The sequence below is a fragment of the Mesoplodon densirostris genome, chromosome 2 (assembly GCF_025265405.1).
Source record: "Mesoplodon densirostris isolate mMesDen1 chromosome 2, mMesDen1 primary haplotype, whole genome shotgun sequence".
NCBI lineage: Eukaryota > Metazoa > Chordata > Mammalia > Artiodactyla > Ziphiidae > Mesoplodon > Mesoplodon densirostris.
Window position 1 is genome coordinate 103634592 of NC_082662.1, and position 24759 is coordinate 103659350.

At 37.5% G+C, this 24759-nt stretch overlaps 1 protein-coding gene across 2 annotated transcripts in view; it reads left to right on the top strand.

Moving 5' to 3' along the window:
* The window catches only part of SYCP1 (synaptonemal complex protein 1), a 183178-nt gene that overhangs the window by 43749 nt on the left and 114670 nt on the right, over positions 1–24759 (top strand). For both annotated transcript variants that reach the window (XM_060086663.1, XM_060086670.1), the window contains exons 12-14: positions 18842–18936; positions 19441–19625; positions 20851–20918. In XM_060086663.1, coding sequence (XP_059942646.1) covers positions 18842–18936; positions 19441–19625; positions 20851–20918 — 348 coding nt within the window. The remainder of the gene's footprint in view (positions 1–18841; positions 18937–19440; positions 19626–20850; positions 20919–24759) is intronic.

The following is a 24759-nucleotide window of genomic DNA, read 5'->3' on the forward strand; positions in this document are numbered from 1 at the left end:
ATCCCCCTGTTCCAACATATGCATAATCTCCCCCATTATCAACATCCCCCACCAGAATGGTACATTTGTTGTAACTGAAGAATCTATTGATACATTGAGATGTCATTAGCACCCAAAGTCCACAGTTTACATTAGGGTTCACTACTGGCATTGTACATTTTATAGGTTTGGTTAAATGTATAATGACATATATCCACCATTACAGTATAATACAGACTATTTTCACTGCCCTAAAAGTCCTCTGTGTTTGGCCTGTTCATCCCTCCCTCCCTGCTAACCCCTGGCAAGCACTGATCTTATTGTCTTCGTAGTTTTGTCCTTTTTGTAATGTCATATAGTTGGAATTGTACAATATGTAGCCTTTTTTATATTGGCTTCTTTCACTTAGTAATATGCATTTAACTTTCCTCCATGTCTTTTCACACCTTACTAGCTCATTTCCTTTTAGCACTGGTTAATATACCATTATCTCAATGTATACCATAGTTTATTTCTCCTTTTACCCACTGAAAGACATCTTGGTTACTTCCAAGTTTTGGCAACTAAGAATAAAGCTGCTATAAACATCTGTGGGTAGGTTTTTGTGTGGACATAGTTGTGAACTCCTTTGGGTAAATACCAATGAACCCATTTTCTGGATTGTATGGTAAGAATATGTTTAATTTTGTAAGAAACTGCCAAACTGTCTTCCAAAGTGGCTGTGTCATTTTCCATTCCTACCAGCAATGAATGAGAGCTCCTGTGCTCCACCTCTTCACCAGCATTTGATTTTGTCAGTGTTCTGAATTTTGGCCATTCTAAGAGGTGTATAATGGTATCTATTGTTGTCTTAATTTATATTCCCTGATGGCATATGATGTGGAGCATCATTTCATATGCTTACTTGCCATCTGTGTCTTTTTTGGTGAGATGTCCCTTAAGGTCTTTGTCCCATTTTTATATTGCGTTGTTCTTTGCTTACTGTGAGTTTTAAGAGGTCTTTGTATATTTTTAATAATAGTCCTTTATCAGATATGTCTTTGCAAATATTTTCTCCCATTCTGTGAATTTTATTTTCATTCTCTTGACAGCATCTTTTACAGGGCAGAGATTTTTAATTTTAATAAAGTCTGGGTTACAGTTCTTTCTCTCATGGATTGTGGCTTCGGAGTTGTATCTAAAAGGTCATAGCCAAACCTAAGGTCGTCTAGATTTGCTGCTGTACTATTTTCTAGGAGTTTTATAGTTTTACATTTTACATTTACATCTGTGATCCATTTTGAGGTAATTTTTTGTGATGAATGTAAGATCTGTGTCTAGATTAATTTTTTTGTATGTGTATATTGTTCCAGCACCATTTGTTGAAAAGGCTATTATTTTTTCTGTTGATTGCCTTTGCTCCTTTGTCAGAGATCACTTGACTATATTTATGTGGGTCCATTTCTGGGTTCTCTATTCTGTTCTATTGATCTGTTTGTTCTTTTTCCAATACCACATAGTCTTGATTACTGTAGCTTTATAATAAGTCTTGAGGTCAGGTAGTGTCAATCTTCCAGCTTTGTTCTTCTCCTTCAATATTGCATTGGCTATTTGGTTATTTTTTTGCCTCTCCATATAAACTTTAAAATCAGTTCTTTTTAATTGAAGTATAGTTAATTTACAATGCTGTGTTAGTTTCAACTGTACAGCAAAGTGATTCAGTTATACATACATATATATATATTCTTTTCCAGATTCTTTTCTATCATAGGTTATTACAAGATATTGCATATAGTTCCCTGTACTATACAGTAGGTCCTGTTGTTTACCTATTTTATATATAGTAGTGTGTATATGTTAATCCCAAATTCCTAATTTCTCTTGCCCCCCCTAAAATTAGTTTTTTAATATTCACAAAATAAATTGCTGGGATTTTGATTGGGATTGTATTGAATTTGTAGATCAAGTTGGGAAGAACTGACATCTTGACAATATTGAGTCTTCCTGTTCATTAACGTGGAATAACTCTTCATTTATTTAGTTGTTTGATTTCTTTAATCAGAGCTTTGTAGTTTTCCTCATATAGATATTGTACATATTTTGTTAGATTTATACCTAAGTATTTCAGTTTTTAGGTGCTGATATGAATGATACTGTATTTTAAATTTCCACTTGTTCATTGCTGGTATATAAGAAAGCAGTTGACTTTTGTATATTAACCTTGTATCCTGCAACCTTGCTGTAATTTCTTATTAGTTCCAGTTTTTTGGGTTGATTCTTTTGGAATTTCTACATGGACAGTTATGTCATCTGTGAACAAAGGTAGCTTTATTTCTTCTTTCGCAATCTGTATACCTTTTATTTCTTTTTCTTATTGCATTACCTAGGACATTTAGTACAGGGTTGAAAAGAAATGGTGAGAAGGGCTTCCTTACCTTGTTCCTGATCTTAGTGGGAAAGCTTCTGGTTTCTCCCCATTAGCTGTAATTTTTTGGTAGATATTCTTTGTCAAGTTTAGGAAGATCCCCTCTATTCCTAGTTTACTGAGAGTTTTTAACATGAATGGGTGTTAAAATTTTGTCAAATGTTTTTTATTCATCTATTAATATGACCATGTGATTTTTCTTCTTTATCTGTTGATGTGATAGATTACATTAATTGATTTACAAGTGTTGAACTATCCTTACATACTTGGGATAAATACCTATTGGTTGTGTATAATTCTTTTTATACATTATTGGATTAAATTTGCTACTTTTTTCTTTTTCTTTTTTTTTTTTTTTTGCGGTACGCAGGCCTCTCACTGTTGTGGCCTCTCCCGTTGAGGAGCACAGGCTCCAGATGCGCAGGCCCAGTGGCCATGGCTCACGGGCCCAGCCGCTCCGCAGCATGTGGGATCTTCCTGGACCGAGGCACGAACCCGTGTCCCCTGCATCGGCAGGTGGACTCTCAACCACTGCGCCACCAGGGAAACACCCTGCCTTTTGATATTTTCTTTTTTTTTTTTTTTTTTACAGTTTTGCTTTATTTATTTATTTATTTATTTATTTATTTATGGCTGTGTTGGGCCTTCGTTTCTGTGCGAGGGCTTTCTCTAGTTGTGGCAAGCGGGGGCCACTCTTCATCGCAGTGCGCGGGCCTCTCACTGTCACGGCCTGTCTTGTTGCGGAGCACAGGCTCCAGACGCGCAGGCTCAGTAGCCGTGGCTCACAGGCCCAGTTGCTCTGCGGCATGTGGGATCTTCCCGGACCAGGACTCAAACCCGTGTCCCCTGCATTGGCAGGCAGACTCTCAACCACTGCGCCACCAGGGAAGCCCCACCCTGCCTTTTGTAGTTTTAATTGAGCATTTTATGCAATTCTGTTTTTCTCCTTACTTAGCCTGTCAGTTACACTGCTTTTTTTTTTCACCTTTTTTTTAGTGCTTGCTCTAGATTTTGTGATATACATTTGCAGCCAATCTAAGTCCACTTTCAGTTATCACTGTACCAAAATGATCCTAATTTCTCCTCCTGTACCTTGTATCATTTCTGTCATTCGTTTTTCTTATATGTAAGCATACACACAACGACATATATATAACTGAATACATTGTTGCTCTTCTTATTTTAAACAAAACTATCTGTTGAATCAATTGAGAAAAATAAAAGTTTTATTTTGCCTTCACTATTCCTTTTTTCTATGCTCTTCCTTTTTTAATGTAGAACCGATTTTCCAACCTATATTATTTTCCTTCTGTATAAGAACTTCCTTTAAAATTTCTTGAAAGAGAGATCTGTGGCAATAAATTCCCTCAATTATTGTTTATTTGAGAAAGGCTTTATTTTGCCTTCACTTTTTTTTTCTTTTTTCTTTTTTTTTTTTTTTTTTGCAGTACGCAGGCCTCTCATTGTTGTGGCCTCTCCCATTGCGGAGTACCGGCTCCGGAGGCACAGGCTCAGCAGCCATGGCTCACGGGCCTAGCTGCTCCACAGCATGTAGGATCTTCCCGGACTGGGGCACGAACCCATGTCCCTTGCATCTGCAGGCGGACTCTCAACCACTGCGCCATCAGGGAAGCTCCCTCGCCTTCACTTTTGAAGGATAATTTTGCAGGTACAGAATTCTAGGTTGTGGCTTTTTTCTCTCAACACTTTAAATATTTCACTCCACTCTTTTCTTGCTCATGTGGTTGCTGTGGAAAAGTTAGATGTAGTTCTTATCTTTGTTTCTCCATAGGGAAACTTTTTTACTCTAGCTTCCTTCAGGATTTTTTCTTTATCTTTGATTTTCTGTAGCTTGAGTATGATTGCCTAGGTATAGTTGTTTTTTACATTTATCCTGCTTGCTGTTCTCTGAGTTTCCTGGATCTGTGGTTGTTGTATGACATTGATTTGGGGGAAATTATTGTTTCAGATATTTCTTTTGATCCTTTCTTCTCTTTCTGGTATTTCCATTATGTGTATGTTACACCTTTTGTAATTGTCTACAGTTCTTTTTTTTTTTTTTTTGCGGTATGCGGGCCTCTCACTGTTGTGGCCTCCCCCGTTGCGGAGCACAGGCTCCGGACGCGCAGGCTCCGGACGCGCAGGCTCAGCGGCCATGGCTCATGGGCCCAGCCGCTCCGCGGCATATGGGATCCTCCCAGACCGGGGCACGAACCCGTATCCCCTGCATCGGCAGGCGGACTCTCAACCACTTGCGCCACCAGGGAGGCCCTATCTACAGTTCTTTGATAGTCTATTCTGTTTTTTTTTTTAATCCTGTTTCTCTTGGCTTTTTAGTTTTGCAGGTTTCTACTGATATATCCTCAAGCTCAGAGATTCTTTCTTCAGCCATGTCCAGTCTACTAATAAATCCATCAAAGGCATTCTTCATTTCTTTAAAAAAATTTTTTTTAAATTAAAAAAAATTTTATTTTATATTGGAGTCTAGTTGATTAACAATGTTGTGTTAGTTTCATGTGTATAGCAAAGTGATTTAGTTATACATATACATGTATGTATACCTTTTCAAATTCTTTTTCCATTTAGGTTATTACAGAGTATTGAGTAGAGCTCCCTGAGCTATTTGTGTCTTCTTCAATTTCTTTCATTAATGTCTTTTTTTACCTTGATTTTTTAAAAAAAATTTTATTGGAGTATAGTTGATTTACAATTTTGTGTTACTTTCTGATGTACAGCAAAGTGAACCAGTTATAAATATATATATATATCTCCACTCTTTTTTAGATTCTTTTCCCATATAGGCCATTACAGAATATTGAGTAGAGTTCCTTGTGCTATACAGTAGACCCTTATTAGTTGTCTATTTTATATATAGTAGTGTGTATATGTCAGTCCCACTCTCCTAATTTTACCGTCGCCTCCTTCCCCCCGCTCCCTGGTAACTATAAGATTGTTTTCTACATCTGTGATTCTATTTCTGTTTTGTAAATAAGTTTATTTGTACCCATTTTTTAGATTCCACATATAAGTGATATCATACGATATTTGTCCTTCTCTGTCTGACTTACTTCACTCAGTATAACAATCTGTAGGTCCATCCATGTTGCTGCAAATGGCATTATTTGTTCTTTTTTCTGGCTGAGTAATATTCTGTTGTATATATGTACCAGATCTTCTTTATCCATTCCTCTGTCAATGGACACTTAGGTTGCTTCCATGTCCTGGCTATTGTACATAGCGTGCAATGAACACTGGGGTGCATGTATCTTTTTGAATTATGGTTTTCTCTGGATATATGCCCAGGAGTGGGATCACTAGGTCATATGGTAGCTCTGTTTTTAGTTTAGTAAGGAACCTCTATACTGTTCTCCACAGTGGCTTGTACCAATTTACATTCCCACCAACAGTGTAGGAGGGTTCCCTTTTCTTCACACCCTCCCCAGCATTTATTGTTTGTAGATTTTTTGATGATGGCCATTCTGACCAGTGTTAGGTGATACCTCATTATAGTTTTAATTTGCATTTCTGTAATAATTAGTAATGTTGAGCATCTTTTCATGTGCTTTTTGGCTATCTTTATGTCTTCTTTGGAGAAATGTCTATTTAGACCTTCCACCCATATTTTGATTGGGTTGTTTGTTTTTTTGTTATTGAGCTGCATGAGCTGTTTGTATATTTTTGGAGATTAATCGCTTGTCAGTTACTTCATTTGCAAATATTTTCTCCCAATCTGTGCATTGTCTTTTTGTTTTGCTTATGGTTTCCTTTGCTGTGCAAAAGCTTTTAAGTTTATTTAGGTCCCACTTGTTTAATTTTGTTTTTATTTTCATTTCTTTAGGAGGTGGATCTAAAAAGGTATTGCTGTGATATATGTCAGAGAGTGTTCTACCTATATTTTCCTCTAAGAGTTTTGTAGTATGCGGCCTTACATTTAGGTCTTTATTCCATTTTGAGTTTATTTTTGTGTATGGTGTTAAAGAATGTTGTAATTTCATTTTTTTCATGTTGCTATTCAGTTTTCTCAGCACCATTTAGTGAAGAGAATGTTTTTTCTCCATTGTAGAGTCTTGCCTACTTTATCATAGATTAATTGATCATAGGTGCATGTGTTTATTTCTGGGCTTTTCTGGGCTTTCTATCCTGTTCCATTGATCTATGTTTCTGTTTTTGTGCCAGTATTATACTATTTTGATTATTATAGCTTTGTAGTATAGTCTGAAGTCAGGTAGCCAGATTCCTCCAGCTCCATTTTTCTTTCTCAAGATTGCTCTGACTACTAGGGGTCTTTTGTGTTCTCAAACAAATTTTAAGATATTTTTGTTCTAGTTCTGTGAAAAATGCCATTGGTAATTTGATAAGGATTACATTGAATCTGTAGATTGCCTTGGGTAGTATAGTCCTTTTGACAATATTGATTCTTCCAATCCAAGAACATGGTACATCTCTCCATCTGTTTGTGTCATCTTTGATTTCTTTCATCAGCGTCTTATAGTTTTCAGAGTATAGTAAGTCCCCTACATATGACTGAGTTCCTTTCCAAGAGTGTATTCATAAGTCTGACTTATTCATAAGTCCAACAAAGTTAGCCTCGGTACCCAACTAACACAATAATATTGTGCTGTACTGTAATAGGTTTACAATACTTTTCACACAAATAATACATAAAAAACAAACACCGAAAACAAAATATTTTTAATCTTACAGTAAAGTACCTTGAAAAGTACAGTAGTACTGTAGAACAGCGGGCATACAGGGGCTGGCATCGAGTGAACAGGCAAGATGAGCCTCCTCCACTGACTGGTGGAGGAAGAGGAGGTGGGAGATGGTAGAGCTGAAGGATCGTCAGCAATAGGAGATGGAGGGAAAGCTGCAAGTTTACTCACGCCTGAAGTTGTTGGAATGCACATTCACATCTTTGAAAGTTCACAACTTGAAGGTTCATATGTAGGGGACTTACTGTACAGGTCTTTTGCCTCCTTAGGTAGGTTTATTCCTAGATATTTTATTCTTTTTGATGTGATGGTAAATGGGATTGTTTCCTTAATTTCTCTTTCTGATTTTTCGTTGTTAATGTATAGGAATGCAACAGATTTCTGCATATTAATTTTGTATCCTGCAACTTTACCAAATTCATCGATGAGCTCTAGTCGTTTTCTGGTAGCATCTTTAGGATTTTCCATGTATAGTATCATGTCATCTTCAAACAGTGACAGCTTTACTTCTTCTTTTCCAGTTTGGATTCCTCTTTTTTCTTTTTCTTCTCTGATTGCTATGGCTAGGAATTCCAAAACTATGTTGAATAAAAGTGGCAAGAGTGGACATCCTTCTCTTGTTCCTGATCTTGGAGGAAATGCTTTCAGTTTTTCACCATTGAGAATAATGTTTGCTCTAGGTTTGTCATATATGGTCTTTATTATGTTGATGTATGTTTTCTCTGTGCCCACTTCCTGGAGAGTTTTTATCATAAATGGGTGTTGAATTTTGTCACAAGCTTTTTCTGCATCTATTGAGATGGTCATGTGTTTTTTCTTCTTCAATTTGTTAATATGGTGTATCACGTTGATTGATTTGTGTATATTGAAGAATCCTAGCATCCCTGGGATAAGTCCCACTTGATCATAGTTTATGATCCTTTTAATGTTGGATTCAGTTTGCTAGTATTTTGTTGAGGATTTTTGCATCTATGTTCATCAGTAATATTGACCTGTAATTTTCTTTTTTGTGTGGTATCTTTGCCTGGTTTTGGTATCAGGGTGATGGTGGCCTCACAGGATGAGTTTGGGAGTGTTCCTTCCTCTGCGATTTTTTGAAAGAGTTTCAGAAGGATAAGCGTTAACTCTTCTCTAAATGTTTGGTAGAATTTGCCTGTGAGGCCGTCTGGTCCTGGATTTTTTTTTTTTGTTGGGAGTTTTTAAATCACAGTTTTAATTTCAGTACTTGTCATTGGTCTGTTCACATTTTCTATTTTTTCCTGGTTCAGTTTTGGGAAGTTGTACTTTCTAAGAATTTGTCCATTCCTTCTAGGTTGTCCATTTTATTGGTGTATAGTTGCTTGTTGTAGTGTCTTATGATCCTTTGTATTTCTGTTGTGTCAGTTATAACTTCTTTTTCATTTCTAATTTTATTGATTTGAGCCCTTTCCCTTTTTTTCTTGATGAGTCTGGCTAAAGGTTTATCAATGTTGTTTATCTTTTCAAAGAACCAGATTTTAGTTTCAATGATCTTCTCTATTGTTTCTTTTGTCTCTATTTCATTTATTTTTGCTCTGATCTTTATGATTTCTTTCCTTGTACTAATTTTGGGTTTTGTTTATTCTTCTTTCTCTAGTTGCTTTAGGTGTAAGGTTAGGTTGTTTGAGATTTTTCTTGTTTCCTGAGGTAAGGTTGTATTTCTATAAACTTCCCTCTTAGAACTGCTTTTGCTGCACCACATAGGTTTTGGATCATTGTGTTACTTTTTCTATTTTAGCTGGCTTCCTTTTACATTCATCTGGCAGGGAAGAGGGGGATGTTATCTTGTTACTGCTTGGTAGAGGTTGAAGTTCAGGTTTCCCACTTGACCTTGGTTGACACCTGAATGCACTGGGTTGGGGGGGGCAGTCCTCATTAGTGCTTGTTGAGTTGGGAGTTCTGGCTACCTATGTAGCCTTCAGTGATATCATGCATGGATGGCCTTATTACTGTGGGTTTAGTGAAAGTTGTTGCTCTTTATTAGGCCTCCTGTGACACTACCCCAGTGTGGAGTGGAATGAGTGCCTTATTATTACTGGCATGGAGGTGGATATCCAGGCTCCCTATGTCATCTCTGCTGCCACTGCTGGAGTTGGTGGGCTCACTACTGGTTGGTGGGGAATGGAAGACATGGCTCCCTATTTGACCTTCTCTGACACCACTTTGATGGGGGTCTTAAAGTGCCTCATCACAGCCTCATTAGATTGGAAACCTAGGATCACCACTTGGCCTTTGTTGGCATGGTTAGGGTGGAGGACACAGGCTTTTCTGTGGTGTTTGGCTGGGGTAGAGTCTTGTTAGGCTGTCCCTTTCCTTTTCCTTTGGCTGGAGGGAGCAGATGTTTTGGGGAGCTTTTTTTGTCTGTGCCCATTGGTGTTTCCAGTTTCTGGCTTTGTCAGCTCTGAGTACTGGGATATGTGAGGCAAACAGACAATCACAAGACAAAACAAAACTCCATCCTCACCCCCACCCCCCTACCAAATCCAAACAATTCCCTACCCCCAGGTCTTACCCACTATGTTGTTTCTCAGATCCAAAGGTCTCTAGTTGGTCTGGCTTCTTATCTCCATCTTTCAAAGCCTTCCTATATTTGCTTTTTTTTTTTTTTTTTTTTTTGTGGTATGCGGGCCTCTCACTGTTGCGGCCTCCCCCATTGCGGAGCACAGGCTCCAGACGCACAGGCTCCGGACGCGCAGGCTCAGCGGCCATGGCTCACGGGCCCAGCCACTCCGCGGCATATGGGATCCTCCCAGACCGGGGCACGAACCCGCATCCCCTGCATCGGCAGGCGGACTCTCAACCACTTGCGCCACCAGGGAGGCCCTATATTTGCTTTTTTTGTTTTTAAGACAGGACTGGTGAATTTGTATTTTTGTTTTTATTTGAAATATCATTTTTGTTCTTTGAAAGAAAAATTCAGATGGATTAAAAATTAAATGTACAAAATGAGGCCCTTTTAGTAAATATGTGCATAATTTCAGGGTACACACTGCTGTTCTAAGTGTGACACCAGAGCCAGAAGACAGAAGGGAAATGCCTAGCTCTTCCTGTGGCAAAAACAAACAAACAAACAAACCAAGAAAGACAGCTGGAAAGATAAACCACAAACTGGAAAAACATTCCTCATAATCCAAGGCCAGAGAAAGATTTAACATTCCTGTGGTCCAAAAACCTCTTGAAAATCAGGGTTCTAACAAGAAACAGAGCAAACACATGCAATTCCAACAAGAGGCCATGCCTATGGCCAGTCTATATCAGAGATGCTTGACCTCTCAAGTGAGGAAACAAGCAAATGTAAACATTGTGGAGACAGCATTGGTCACCATCACACTGGCAGATTTCTAGTCTGGTGACCAGCAGCCCAGGTGACAACGTGAGCAAGCAGAGGTCGCAGCAGATTCCCTAGGAGGAAGAGTGGATGGACTCTCCTCTCTCGGATAACAGTGTGCAGGACCCATCAAAGTTGCACAGATGCATCCCTTTCCTAGCAGTGCTGATCCTTAGAGTTGATCCCAGTAAAATTTCTGCACAGTTTTTTAAAGATATCTTTTCAAGGGTATTCACAACAGCACTGGCTGAAATAGAAGGAGATTGGAAACATCACTAATGTTCATGGAGAAGGGATGGGATCCATCAGTTCTGGTCCACATATATGAATGAATGCTGTGCAGCTGGGAAAGTGGCTGCAGGGTCTCTAGCTGATGACAGGGGAGACCTCAGGGTTCTCTCATGTGGGATTCACATGGACCAACCACCTGCATCCAGGATCCCATATCCTTCCTTAGGCCCTTCTGCCAGCAAGAGCTGTATCCTCCAGGTCCTGAGAACCAAGTCTTTAAATGCAACCATCCAAGGAAATAACTCTAACTTGAGGGTGCCTTGCTTTTAATTGTGCTTCTTGCCTTGATTTTAGATGTTATCCCTTCCAAGGTAGTCTCCCAACCACGTGATAGTGCCCCCAAAGTTGATGCAAGTGAATGGTAGAGAAGGTGTCCCCATAGGTGTTGACGATGAGCAGGAGTTCGTCTAGCTGGTCTCAGGACTTAATGAAGCTCAGGTTCTTGATGTCTTGCTACAGAAGGAATTCAGTGAGAGACAAAGTGTTTGACAGGTAAGAAGTTGATTTATTTAGAGAGATACACATTCCATAGACAGAATGCTGTCTGTTTCAAAGGCAAGAGTGACCCCAGGACATGGGGTCATCTCAGAAAGTAAGAGCTACAAAGGGAGAGACACACTCCACAGACAGAATGTGGGCCATCTCAGGTGAGAGGCCTGTATTTGTTTTATATGTAACTTTGAGGGATTTTGGTTGTACTTGGGAGGAATAGGGAAAAGAATATCTCCTTTATCTTCCTGGAAGAGGAACTGTTAGTTTCATTACTTTTTGTTATTTCTAATTTTTTCCCTTTACAACTTTGATTTTTTAAAAATCTTTTAAAAAAATTCAGCCTTTGGTTTCATTGATCTTTTTCTTTTCTTTTTTTTTTTTTTTTGCGGGCCTCTCACTGCTGTGGCCTCTCCCGTTGTGGAGCACAGGCTCTGGACACACAGGTTCCAGACACACAGGCTCAGCAGCCATGGCTCACGGGCCTAGCCGCTCCGCAGCATGTGGGATCCTCCCAGACCGGGGCACGAACCCATGTCCCCTGCATCGGCAGGCGGACTCTCAACCACTGCGCCACCAGGGAAGCCCTCATTGTTTTTTTGATTTATTTATTTCCTCTCTGATCTTTATTATTTCCTTCCTTCTGCTTAATTGGGCTTTGTTAGTTCTTTTTTTTTTTTCTAATTCCTTTAAATGGTAGGTTAGGTTGTTTATTTGAGATTTTTCTTATTTCTTGAGGTAGGCCTATGTCACTGTAAACTTCTCTCTTAGAACTTCTTTTGCCATATCCTATAGATTTTGGAAAGTTGTGTTTCCATTTTCATTTGTCTTGAGGTATTTTCTGATTTCCTCTTTGATTTCTTCATTGACCCTTTGGTTTTTTTTTTTTTTTTATGGTATGTGGGCCTCTCACCGTTGTGGCCTCTCCTGTTGCAGAGCACAGGCTCCGGACGTGCAGGCTCAGCGGCCATGGCTCACGGACCTAGCCACTCCGCGGCATGTGGGATCTTCCTGGACCGGGGCACGAACCCATGTCCCCTGAATCAGCAGGTGGACTCTCAACCACTGTGCCACCAGGGAAGCCCTTATTAGTTATCTTTTATATGTAGTAGTGTGAATATGTCAATCCCAATCTCCCAATTTCTTCCCCTCACCTATTGTAGGTTTTTGATTTGTTGTTACTATGGGGTTCATACATGTTGACCTATAACTATAGCTAATTCTTTTAAACTGGTAGTCATTTAAGTCCAAACATATTCTAAAATGTCTACTTTTTATTACTCCCCTCACCCATATTTTATTTTTGATATCTTATTTTACATCTTCATATTTATCCCTATACTGTTTATTGTAGTTATAGTTGATTTTACAATTTTTTGTTTTTTAATCATCATACTAGCATATTTGAGTGGTTGAATCTTAGCCTTTACTGTATATTTGCCTTTACTCTTGGGATTTTTTTTCCCTTCCTGTCAATACTTCTTGTTGTAGCCTTTTCTCTTCTACTTGATGAAGACCCTTTAACATTTCTTTTAGGGTAAGTTTAGTATTGATTAATTATTTTAGTTTTTGCTTGTCTTAGAAGTTCTTTATCTCTCCTTTAATTCTAAGTGATAATCTTGCTGGGTAGAGTATCTTAGGTTATAGACTTATCCCTTTTAGCACTTTAAATATATCATGCCACTTTCTTCTGGCCTGCAAATTTCTGCAGAAAAATTAGTTGGTAGCCTTATGGGGGTTCCCTTGTATGTGACTCTTTGTTTTTCTCTTGCTGCCTCTAGAATTCTCTCTTTATTTTTAAATTTTGCCATTTTAATTATGATATGTCTTGCTGTGTGTCTATTTAGGTTCATCTTATTTGGGACCCTCTATGCTTCTGTACTTGGATATGTATTTTCTTCTTTAGGTTTGGGAAGTTTTTAGCTATAATTTCATCAAATACATTTTTGACTCTTTTGTCTCTCTTCTCCTTCCTGGACCCCTATATGTGAATGTTGGTTCACTTGATGTTGTCTCAGAGGTCCCTTAAACTGTTCTCATTTAAAAAATTTGTTGTCTTTTTGCTGATTGGGTGATTTACATTTTTCTATCTTTCAGATCATTTATGCATTCTTCTATATCACTTAGTCACTTGTTAATTCCCTGTAGTGTGTTTTTCATTTAATTATTGTATTATTCAGTTCTTACTGTTTCTTTTTTATATTTTCTTGTTTCTTGTTAAAATTCTCACTGTGTTCATCTGTTCTTTTCCCTAATTCAGTTAACATTCTTATTACTAATGCTTTAAACTCTTTATTTGGTAAATTATTTATTAGTTTCATCAGTTGTTTTTAGGGTTTTTCTCTTGTTCTGTTGATTGAAACAAATTCATCTGTCTTCTCATTTTGCTTAAGTTTCTCTGTTTTGAGGAAATTAGGTGAAAAAGTTACCCACTGAAGTCCTGAAGGGGTATTCTTGTATGGGAGAGTCTGAGTGTGCCCATTGGCTGTGGTGGGAGAGTGGGATCTGATGTGAGCATGAGTCATGTTTTTTCCCAGCATGTGCTGGCAGCTATCACCTTGGTAAGAGGTTGGGCTGGAGATGGAGGGACTAGAGCCAGAGCCAGGTGTGAGCTGAGGTTTCTTTTCTCAGTGGCCAACACCACCCTATTGGGGGCAGGGTCAGGTCTCAAGTTGTTCAAGCAGAAAGCCTAAGGGTTCGGTCTGATCTGTCTTTGTTCCTTCTAAGTGCGTGCTCTTCCCTCCCAGCACTGGCACCCTTACCCCATGCAGAGCAGTGCTGGAGCAAGAGGGGCCAGTGCAGGTGCTCAGCGTGGGTCTGGGTATGGTCTGTGGCATCCCTGGTCACAGTCAGAGTCTGGACTGCTTATGATGTGCTGCATCTGTAAGCATCATTAATAGCTGTCCCTGCCCCATTCAGATGGGTCTAAAATGCCTTTGCAACCCTCACCCTAGTTTGGAGTTGGACTGCAGAGTAGGCAGGGCTGGTGTGGGTGTTCTGTGTGGGTCTGGGTGCAGGCTGTGGTGGTGTCAGCTGTAGTCAGAGCCTGGGACCACTTCTGATGTACTGCTGCTTTAAGCGCTGATAATGGATGACTGTCCCTATTCAGATGCTGTTTTGTGTTTGGGCTGGCATAGTCCCTCACAATTGAGCACTCCCGTCAGCCACAGCAGCCCTTTCCCTAGTGTGGAGTTGTGCTGCAAAGCAAGCAAGGCCTGAGCAGGCACTTGGCTCAGCTGGGTAGCACACCATGGAAGCTGTGGGAAATGGGACAGAGTACAGTGCAGTTTCAGTTTGCTTTCTCTGCCTTGTTTCAGGAGTAAGCAAGTGTTGCACTTCTTCACAAGTTGAGTTTAGGTTTCTTACAGCCCCCTTGTTAGTCTCACTGGTTTTCTAACCAGCTTAGGGGACTTGTCTTGCTGCTTTTGGACCTGAGAGCTGAGGTGCCCAATACGTGGTTTGAACTGCTCACTCCCCAAGGAGGGTTCCCTTCCTCTTCTGTGTCCCTTCACAGGGGCACAGGTCCTGATCTGATTGCTTCTCTTTCCTTTCTACTGGATTCCACGTGGATCTTTCTTGCAGCCTTGGATGTACAAGAGTTTTTCTGACATTCTTCAGTTAGTTTTCAGTGAGAATTGTTCCACGTATAAATGTATTTTTGATATGTTCCTGGTGGGGAGGTGAGTTTCGTGTCCTCCTACCTTGCCATCTTGATTTTGATCCCTCCTCTTAATTCTCAGATCTTTTGTTTGGATCATATTCTTTCTACCTTGAAGAGTAATACTTAGAATATGCTTTAGTGAGAATATTCTTGTGATGATTTTGTCTGAACGTTTGTTTTATCCATTCTCATCTGGAAAGGATTTTTTTGTTTGATATGTATTTCTAGTTGGCACACTATATGTTAAAACTATATATTTTAGAACACTGAAGGTAGCATCTTGCTTTCTTTTGGCTTCCTTTGTGTCATTTTTCAACCTAACTGTTGAACCTTTGAAGATAAGTTATCTTCTCCCTCTGTTGTGGCTTTTTAGATTTTCTTTGCCTTTGATATTTTAGCATTTTCAGTATGGTATGTTAGGATATATGCTTAATCTTATTTTACAGCTTCTTGAATGTGTAAATTAATGTCCTTTATTATTGCTTTCCTTCAAACATTATATTTGCTCTATTCTCTGTTTCCTCTCATTCTGGAACTTTGAATAAAAATCATGTTAATTTTCTCTATCTTCTGTGACTCTTAATATCTTTTCCATCTTTTCACAGTTTTGCCTTTCTGTGCCTTATTCTGGACGATTTCTTTTCACCTATCTTGTCATTCACTAATTCTCTCTTCATTTGTTTCTCACCCACTATGAACTCTTCCAATTTTATTTTCAGTTATTAAGATGTTTAAGATGTTATTCTTACTTATTTTTCAAATCTGCTATTCTACTTTATGTAATTTTGTTTCTTATTATTTTCAAGAGTTTTATTCTTTCAATATACTAAGAATAGCTATTTTATAGTTTCTGATAATTCTTTATCTTAAATGTTTGTGGGCCTCATACTGTCTTTTTTTCTGATATATTTTAGTCCAGATTTTGTTTTATTTATTTAGCCTTGTTTTATTGGGTGCCTTGTTGTCTTTGACTACATGTTTATTATTTTTCTTGAAAAAATTTGTAAGTATTGTAAGGCCTGCCTAATATGTAAGTAATTTAACTTCCTCTTTGGAGGATTCCTATTTACTTTTACCATGTGAATGGTGGCTCTACACACCTTAAGTCCGTTTCATGGCTTGGGATTAACTGGACCACTCAGGTGATGTGAACCTGTGCTGCAGATTTCCTTGAGGGTTTGTTTACTTTTGCTCCCTCCACATATAATGATTGTTCTAGCTTATTGTACAAAGGTTTAATTCTTGGGCTTCTTACCTTATATAGTCTTTGGATTTTCATATTTCTTTTTCTCATTTCATCATAATTTCAAATCAAAAGTCCAGCTTTGCCAGGACCTGCAAATTTCCCTGGGGCAAAAGCAGGTTTTGTGCTTATCTTCTCTAAGTTTCTATTTTCCCTTCACTTTGTGCCTGGTAATTTCTTATTATTTTGTTGGGAGTTTAATGATTTTAATGTTCTTAATATTTGATCTTGAATTTTTATTCCTTTTTAGAGGAATGTTTGTTTGAATGACATACCTCACTATTACCCCAATGAAATTTTCAGTTTCAATTTTATATGTCATTTCTAGATAGTTTTAGTTTATGGACATCTTCCTTATTTCTTTTAGTATTTTTTTTTTTTTTTTTGTCTGCACTGCACGGCATGTGGGATCTTAGTTCCCTGACCAGGGATCAAACCTGTGCCCCCTGCATTGGAAGCATGGAGTCTTAACCACTGGACTGATAGGGAAATTCCTTCTTTTAGTTTTGAAAAATGATATAATACTTATTTTTTAAATTCTACAGCCAGTAATTCTAACATCTGAAATCTTGCAGTCAGGTCAAAGTCTGTCTTTTGTTCATTCTGCTGAGTTTGCTCATAGTGCTTTGTTTACTCTTGTGATTTTTGATTGTGAGGTCATGTAATTTCGGCTGTGGAAATTCTTGAAGGCCTGAACTGGAAGTATATTTTTATAGAGGAAATTTACATTTGCAGCTTCTGGAATCCTGGGGGAGCTTAGGGGGACTTCAAATTAAGTTTTGGCTTGGAGCTTTTTAGGATATTCAAGCAGCATATATTCTGTTCCCACACATGCCTAAGTACTAGTTTGTGATTATGATTTCTCAGAGGAGACACTTATTGACAGACCATTATAAATAGTATTATAATAGACAGTCTTTAGTTATCATTGCCCTCTCTCCAGATCTACTTTTCCTGTTTTTTTTCTGAGAGTTGGAGCACTAGCTCCTTCATTTCTACACAGATTTTGAGATTGGAATTTAAGAAAAATATAAACCTGGAACATTATTCTGTTGTTTAACATCCTTCATTGTTTTTCATGACTTAGGAAGCATACACCTCTGAGCAAGTTATATGAATCCTGTTATGATTTTGTGCTTATTATTTTTTCCAATCATATCTGCTATGGTTTCTCACTCATACTTAAATTTCATGCTATTGAAATATATTTCCTTTAGACTTCAGAATGTGTCATCCTGTCTCTTCCATTTTTGCCTTTGTGTGTGCTCTTTCACATCTCTTGTGATTTTCCCCCAACTCCCATTACTCTCGTTAATTGTTACTGGCTTTCAAACGTTTCAACTCAGCTGTCATTTTCTGGAACTTTCCCTCTCTATGTCTGTCTCCCCTTTCCTCTAACCATTACTGGTCCTATTAAGCTTTGGTGTCCCCTCTATGTATTGATATATTCCCAGAATTTCTAGTGACTACCCATCAGTGCTTATCTTTGATTATTTGTCTGCCTGCCCAGTTGTACTGTAAATACCTTGAATTTTAAGGTCCAGTTTCTATATACACTATACCGTCATTACCATCATCATAATAGTATTTAACATTTGTTGACTATATGCTAGAAAACACTGGGGTTAAATGTTTTAAGTTGCATTATCGTGTGTAATCCTAACAGGAACTCTTCAAGATATGAATAACTATCATTTTACATGTGGGAAAAGTAGAGAGAGATTGGTTAAGTATCATGTCCAAGTGTAGGTAGCTAGTAAAAGGAAATAGAATAATTTGAACCCAGAGAAGGGCATGAACTTTTTTCCCTTAGTGTTTTTTATGAGGTTCAAAAGTGAATGCATATGTATAAAGCATATAAACTAACACCTGGCACTTAGGATTTAGTAAACATTTAGCTATCAAGTGGAGTCAGTAGCTTTTTTTCATAATATTTAAATAAGTAAATGCAATTATTTAGAAAAATATAAAAATCAAGATAGGGAATAATGAAAATCATGAATAATTTCACCATCAGGAGACAAATTACTTTTGAGATTTTTATGTGTATTCTTTCCTTTCACATGTGCTATTTATATAAATACTGTTTTTAACTTGCCCTTTTTATTCTATGATTTTTATGAATATCCAAATTAGTAATAAATAAACACCTATGTCATCATTTACAGTGGCTGGCTACATGATATACCATTGTATCACCATAATTTAATCTGTCTCCTTTTGGATATTTAAGTTGTTTCCAATGCTTAGCTACTACTAAAAAATGTAGCACAAGGGCCTCCCTGGTGGTGCAAGTGGTTAAGAGTCCGCCTGCCGATGCAGGGGATACGGGTTCGTGCCCCGGTCTGGGAGGATCCCATATGCCGCGGAGCGGCTGGGCCCGTGAGCCATGGCCGCTGGGCCTGCGCGTCCGGAGCCTGTGCTCCGCAACGGGAGAGGCCACAACGGTGAGAGGCCCACATACCGCAAAAAGAAAAAAAAAAAAAAGAAAAAAAAATGTAGCACAAAATGTCCCTATATATTCACCTTTGAGTCCTTGGGCAATAACAATCTTGAAAGGTCGGTAAAAGGTGATGATATCAGTGCATCTGTATATGCATAATTCTCTCTCATTTTGGAGTATGTAATAGAGGAAAAAGTAATTGTTGCAAATAATTTGTTTTCTTGGTATGTATTTTTTTATTAAGTATTACCTATCTACAACTTTCTCTTTTAGAATTACAGAATGAAAACTTAAAAGAATCAAATGAGAAGCAGGATCATTTGACATCAGAACTAGAAGATATTAAAATGTCTTTGCAAAGAAGTGTGGTATGGTTTAAAAACTGATTAGTGTGTGATAATTCTCACACCATCAGTCAGTCAACAAATATTTATTGAATGCTAATACTATGTACAAAGAGGTGAAGCTTCAAACAGAGAAGATACAATCTCTGTCTACAAATGCTTATAGTTTAGAGACATTTGATAAAAACACATCAAAAGTATAACAAATACAAGACTATGCTAGGTACCAACATGATTCAGGCAAAAATTCTACAATATTTCTAAGAATTGAAAGAACATTATGGGCTGGATTGGTTAGGAAGACTCCATGGAGAGGTTGGGAGTATAGGTGGGCTTTGGAGGAATGGTGAACTGAAATAAGAGTAGTGGGTGCGGCACTCCAGATTGGCCAGGGTGGAGTAGAGGAGGGGTGAAAGGATAAGGAGAGAGGGAGAGAGAGGCAGTGAATTACAGAAAGCAGAAGAATTCAGCCTTTTTTCTTAAGGCCCTTGGTTCATAGGGGTTTTTTTTGTACTTTATTTCATTTAGAGTACTCAAAAGGCTTTAGAGGAAGATTTACAAATAGCAACAAAAAAAATATATCAGCTCACTGGAGAAAAAGAAGCGCAAATGGAAGAATTTAATGAAGCTAAAGCTGCCCATTCATTTGTGGTTACTGAACTTAAAACTACTACCTGCAACTTGAAAGAATTATTGACAACAGAACAGCAAAGGTAAAAATACTTCTTATTTAGCTGAATAAAAACAGTTTACTTCTAATATTCAGTGCCATTTTCTATTCATTGACAACTGACTTATAATTCCCATAAAAACTATAACCAAGTCTCTTTTTTATATATAAAGTGGGAACACATTTTAAGAGTTTGTATTGGGTAGGCAGTTATCCCAGGAAAAGATAGCAGGTGTTCTCTAGGACAGTTCCCATGCATGCTTTTCATAGAGTTAAGCAATATAGACAAGCTCATAAGGGCTGATGCAGTGATATCACATATTTAATTAAACTGTGGGTTATTATATAGAAATAACTTCCTAGGTTGTTGGTTTGTTTTACTGGGGTCTGTAACCTTCTTTGTGATTTATAAATTTAGCAACTAGCCTGGTACAGAGTAGGTACTCAAACATTTTTAATAAATCAATGCATTAATGAATATGGTTAAGTATATATAAAATATTCATCTGCATTTCATCTAAATAGTTTTTCTAAAACTTGAGTTAAAATCTTCCTCTGTTTTCCACTACTTTGTATTAAGGAAATGTTTATATGAAGTTGTGTTATGAGGCCTAGGTAATTATTTTTGTCTCGTTAGTATAAGGGTTAATTAAGTCTGGAAGATGAAAGAGAGGAATAAGCTTCTCTCTGAAGTCATGACCTGGGCCTAGTAGAGTTTCTTCTCTACTGCTTGTGTATAGTGAAGGAAGGAAAACTAGATATTGTAGCTCAGCTAATCTTGTATATTCTTGATTGACCTATCCAGGTGATTTTCAAATTTTAAGTGACTTTGGATGTCATCTGTTCCAATTACCTCAGTTTTATAGATGAGGAAATGGAAAGTCAGTGGAGTTAAGTGAATTGGGTAATTCTCATATTTATATTGTTCCTAAGGCAGAATTCAGTATAATAGTAGTTATGTACTCAATCTCTTTCAGAGTTCTAGGATGCATTAATTTGATTATCATCAATAGCTAAGAGATAAATCATGACAATAAGTTTGAGGTTTTATGTAGATGTAATTAATATACAACTATGTATGTATAATAGTAATATCTTGTTTTGAAATGTTACACTATCTGGCACAAAGTAGGTTGTGAAGAAATGTGTAATAATTGAATGAGTGAATCTATGATAAGATATACTGTTGCTAAATTGCCCAATTTTAGTTACTAGATGAATTCTGACTAAAAGAATATTTTACATTATGAACTAATATATTTTACAAGATTGGAAAGAAGTGAAGATCAATTGAAAGTACTTACCATGGAGCTTCAGAAGAAATCAAGTGATCTGGGTAAGTTTTAGAGAAAAACATATGTACATGATAATATTAGCCAATTATAAAACCATCAACGTTATTTCAGAATAAAATATAGTTTCTCCTCCATCATTTACCAATAGTGATTATTTGATAACTATTAATTTGATTTTTCAAAGATAGAAAATTTAAATCTTAAGAAAGACTTTTCAGTTTCATTATGCAGCTCATAAATACCTAAAAGTGTAAGGAGCCTAAGAGATGTTTTTGTAGTCTTTTTTTTTTCTTACTATATATATATATAGTAAGAAAAAATTATATATATATATATATAATTTTTTTTATACAGCAGGTTCTTATTAGTCATCAATTTTATCCACATCAGTGTATTCATGTCAATCCCAATCCGCCAGTTCATCCCACCCCCACCCCCTACTGCTTTCCCCCCTTGGTGTGCATACATTTGTTCTCCACATCTGTGTCTCAATTTCTGCCCTGCAAACTGGTTCATCTGTACCATTTTTCTAGGTTCCACATATATGCGTTAATATACGATATTTCTTTTTCTCTTTCTGACTTCACTCTGTATGACAGTCTCTAGATCCATCCACACCTCAACAAATGACCCAATTTCGTTCCTTTTTATGGCTGAGTAATATTCCATTGTATATATGTACCACATCTTCTTTATCCATTCATCTGTCGATGGGCATTTAGGTTGCTTCCATGACCTGGCTATTGTAAATAGTGCTGCAATGAACATTGGGGTGCATGTGTCTTTTTGAATTATGGTTTTCTCTGGGTATATATATGCCCAGTAGTGGGATTGCTGGGTCAGATGGTAATTCTATTTTTAGTTTTTTAAGGAACCTCCATACTGTTCTCCATAGTGGCTGCATCAATTTACATTCCCACCAACAGTGCAAGAGGGTTCCCTTTTCTCCACACCCTCTCTAGCATTTGCTGTTTGTAGGTTTTTTGATGATGCCCATTCTAATTGGTGTCAGATGATACCTCACTGTAGTTTTGATTTGCATTTCTCTAATAATTAGTGATGTTGAGCAGCTTTTCATGTGCTTCTTGGCCATCTGTATGTCTTCTTTGGAGAAATGTCTATTTAGGTCTTCTTCCCATTTTTGGATTGGGTTGTTTGTTTTCTTTAATATTGAGCTGCATGAGCTGTTTATATATTTTGGAGATTAATCCTTTGCTGATTTGTTTGCAAATATTTTCTCCCACTCTGAGGGTTGTCTTTTCATCTTGTTCATGGTTTCCCTTGCTGTGCAAAAGCTTTTAAGTTTCATTAGGTCCCATTTGTTTATTTTTGTTTTTATTTCCATTACTCTAGGAGGTGGATCAAAAAAGATCTTGCTGTGATTTATGTCAAAGAGTGTTCTTCCTATGTTTTCCTCTAAGAGTTTTATAGTGTCCGGTCTTACATTTAGGTCTCTAATCCATTTGGAGTTTATTTTTGTGTATGGTGTTAGGGAGTGTTCTAATTTCATTCTTTTACATGTAGCTGTCCAGTTTTCCCAGCACCACTTATTGAAGAAACTGTCTTTTCTCTATTGTATATCCTTGCCTCCTTTGTCATAGATTAGTTGACCATAGGTGCATGGGTTTATCTCTGGGCTTTCTATCTTGTTCCATTGATCTGTATTTCTGTTTTTGTGCCAGTAGAATATTGTCTTGATTACTGTAGCTTTGAAGTCAGGGAGTCTGATTCCTCCAGCTCTGTATTTCTCCCTCAAGACTGCTTTGGCTATTCGGAGTCTTTTGTGTCTCCATACAAATTTTAAGATTTTTTGTTCTAATTCTGTAAAAACTGCCATTGGTAATTTGATAGGGATTGCATTGAATCTGTAGATTGCTTTGGGTAGTATAGTCATTTTCACAATACTGATTCTTCCAATCCAAGAACATGGCATATCTCTCCATCTGTTGGTATCATCTTTAATTTCTTTAATCAATGTCTTATAGTTTTCTGCATACAGGTCTTTTGTCTCCCTAGGTAGGTTTATTCCTAGGTATTTTCTTTTTGTTGCAATGGTAAATGGCAGTGTTTCCTTAATTTCTCTTTCAGATTTTTCATCATTAGTATATAGGAATGCAAGAGATTTCTGTGCATTAATTTTATATCCTGCAGCTTTCCCAAATTCATTGATTAGCTCTAGTAGTTTTCTGGTGGCATCTTCAGGATTCTCTATGTATAGTATCATGTGATCTGCAAACAGTGACAGTTTCACTTCTTCATTTCCAATTCATATTCCTTTTATTTCTTTTTCTTTTCTGATTGCCATGGCTAGGACTTCCAAAACTATGTTGAATAATAGTGTTGAGAGTGGACATCCTTGTCTTGTTCCTGATCTTAGAGGAAATGCTTTCAGTTTTTCACCATTGAGAATGATGTTTGCTGTGGGTTTGTCATATATGACCTTTATTATGTTGAGGTAGTTTCCCTCTATGCCCACTTTTTGGAGAGTTTTTATCATAAATGGGTGTTGAATTTTGTCAAAAGCTTTTTGAGCATCTATTGAGATGATCATATGGTTTTTCTTCTTCAGTTTGTTAATATGGTGTATCACATTGGTTGATTTGCATATATTGAAGAATCCTTGCATCCCTAGGATAAATCCCACTTGATCATGGTGTATGATCCTTTTAATGTGTTGTTGGATTCTGATTGCTAGTATTTTGTTGAGGATTTTTACATCTATGTTCATCAATGATATTGGTCTGTAATTTCTTTTTCTGTAGTATCTTTGTCTGGTTTTGGTATCAGGGTGATGGTGGCCTCATAGAATGAGTTTCAGAGTATTCCTTCCTCTGCAATTTCTTGGAAGAGTTTGAGAAGGATGGGTGTTAGCTCTTCTCTAAATGTTTTATAGAATTCAGCTGTGAAGCCATCTGGTCCTGGACTTTTGTTTGTTGGAAGATGTTTAATCACAGTTTCATTTTCATTACTTGTGATTGGTCTGTTCATATTATTTTCTATTTCTTCTTGGTTCAGTCTTGGAAGGTTACACCTTTCTAAGAATTTGTCCATTTCTTCCAGGTTGTCCATTTAGTGGCTAGAGTAACTTGTAATAGTCTCTTAGGATGCTTTGTATTTCTGCAGTGTCTGTTGTTACTTCTCCTTTTTCATTTCTAATTTTATTGATTTGAGTCCTCTCCCTCTTTTTCTTGATGAGTCTGGCTAATGGTTTATCTCTTTTGTTTATCTCCTGAAAGAACCAGTTTTTAGTTTTATTGATCTTTGCTATTGTTTTCTTTGTTTCTATTTCATTTATTTCTGCTGTGATCTTTATGATTTCTTTCCTTCTACTAACTTTGGGTTTTGTTTGTTCTTCTTTCTTTAGTTCCTTTAGGTGTAAGGTTAGATTGTTTATTTGAGATTTTTCTTGTTTCTTTAGGTAGGCTTGTATAGCTATAAACTTCCCTCTTAGAACTGCTTTTGCTGCATTCCATAGGTTTTGGATCATCGTGTTTTCATTGTCATTTGTCTGTAGGTATTTTTTTATTTCCTCTTTGATTTCTTCAGTCATCTCTTGGTTATTTAGTAATGTATTGTTTAGCCTCTATGCATTTGTGTTTTTTTTTTTTTTTCTTTTTTTTTTTTTTTTTTGCTGTATGCGGGCCTCTCACTGTTGTGGCCTCTCCCGTTGCAGAGCACAGGCTCCGGACGCGCAGGCCCAGCGGCCATGGCTCACGGGCCCAGCCGCTCCGCGGCATATGGGATCCTCCCAGACCGGGGCACGAACCCGTATCCCCTGCATCGGCAGGCGGACTCTCAACCACTGCGCCACCAGGGAGGCCCTGCATTTGTGTTTTTTACATTTTTTTCCTTGTAATTCAGTTCTAATCTCGTAGAGTTGTG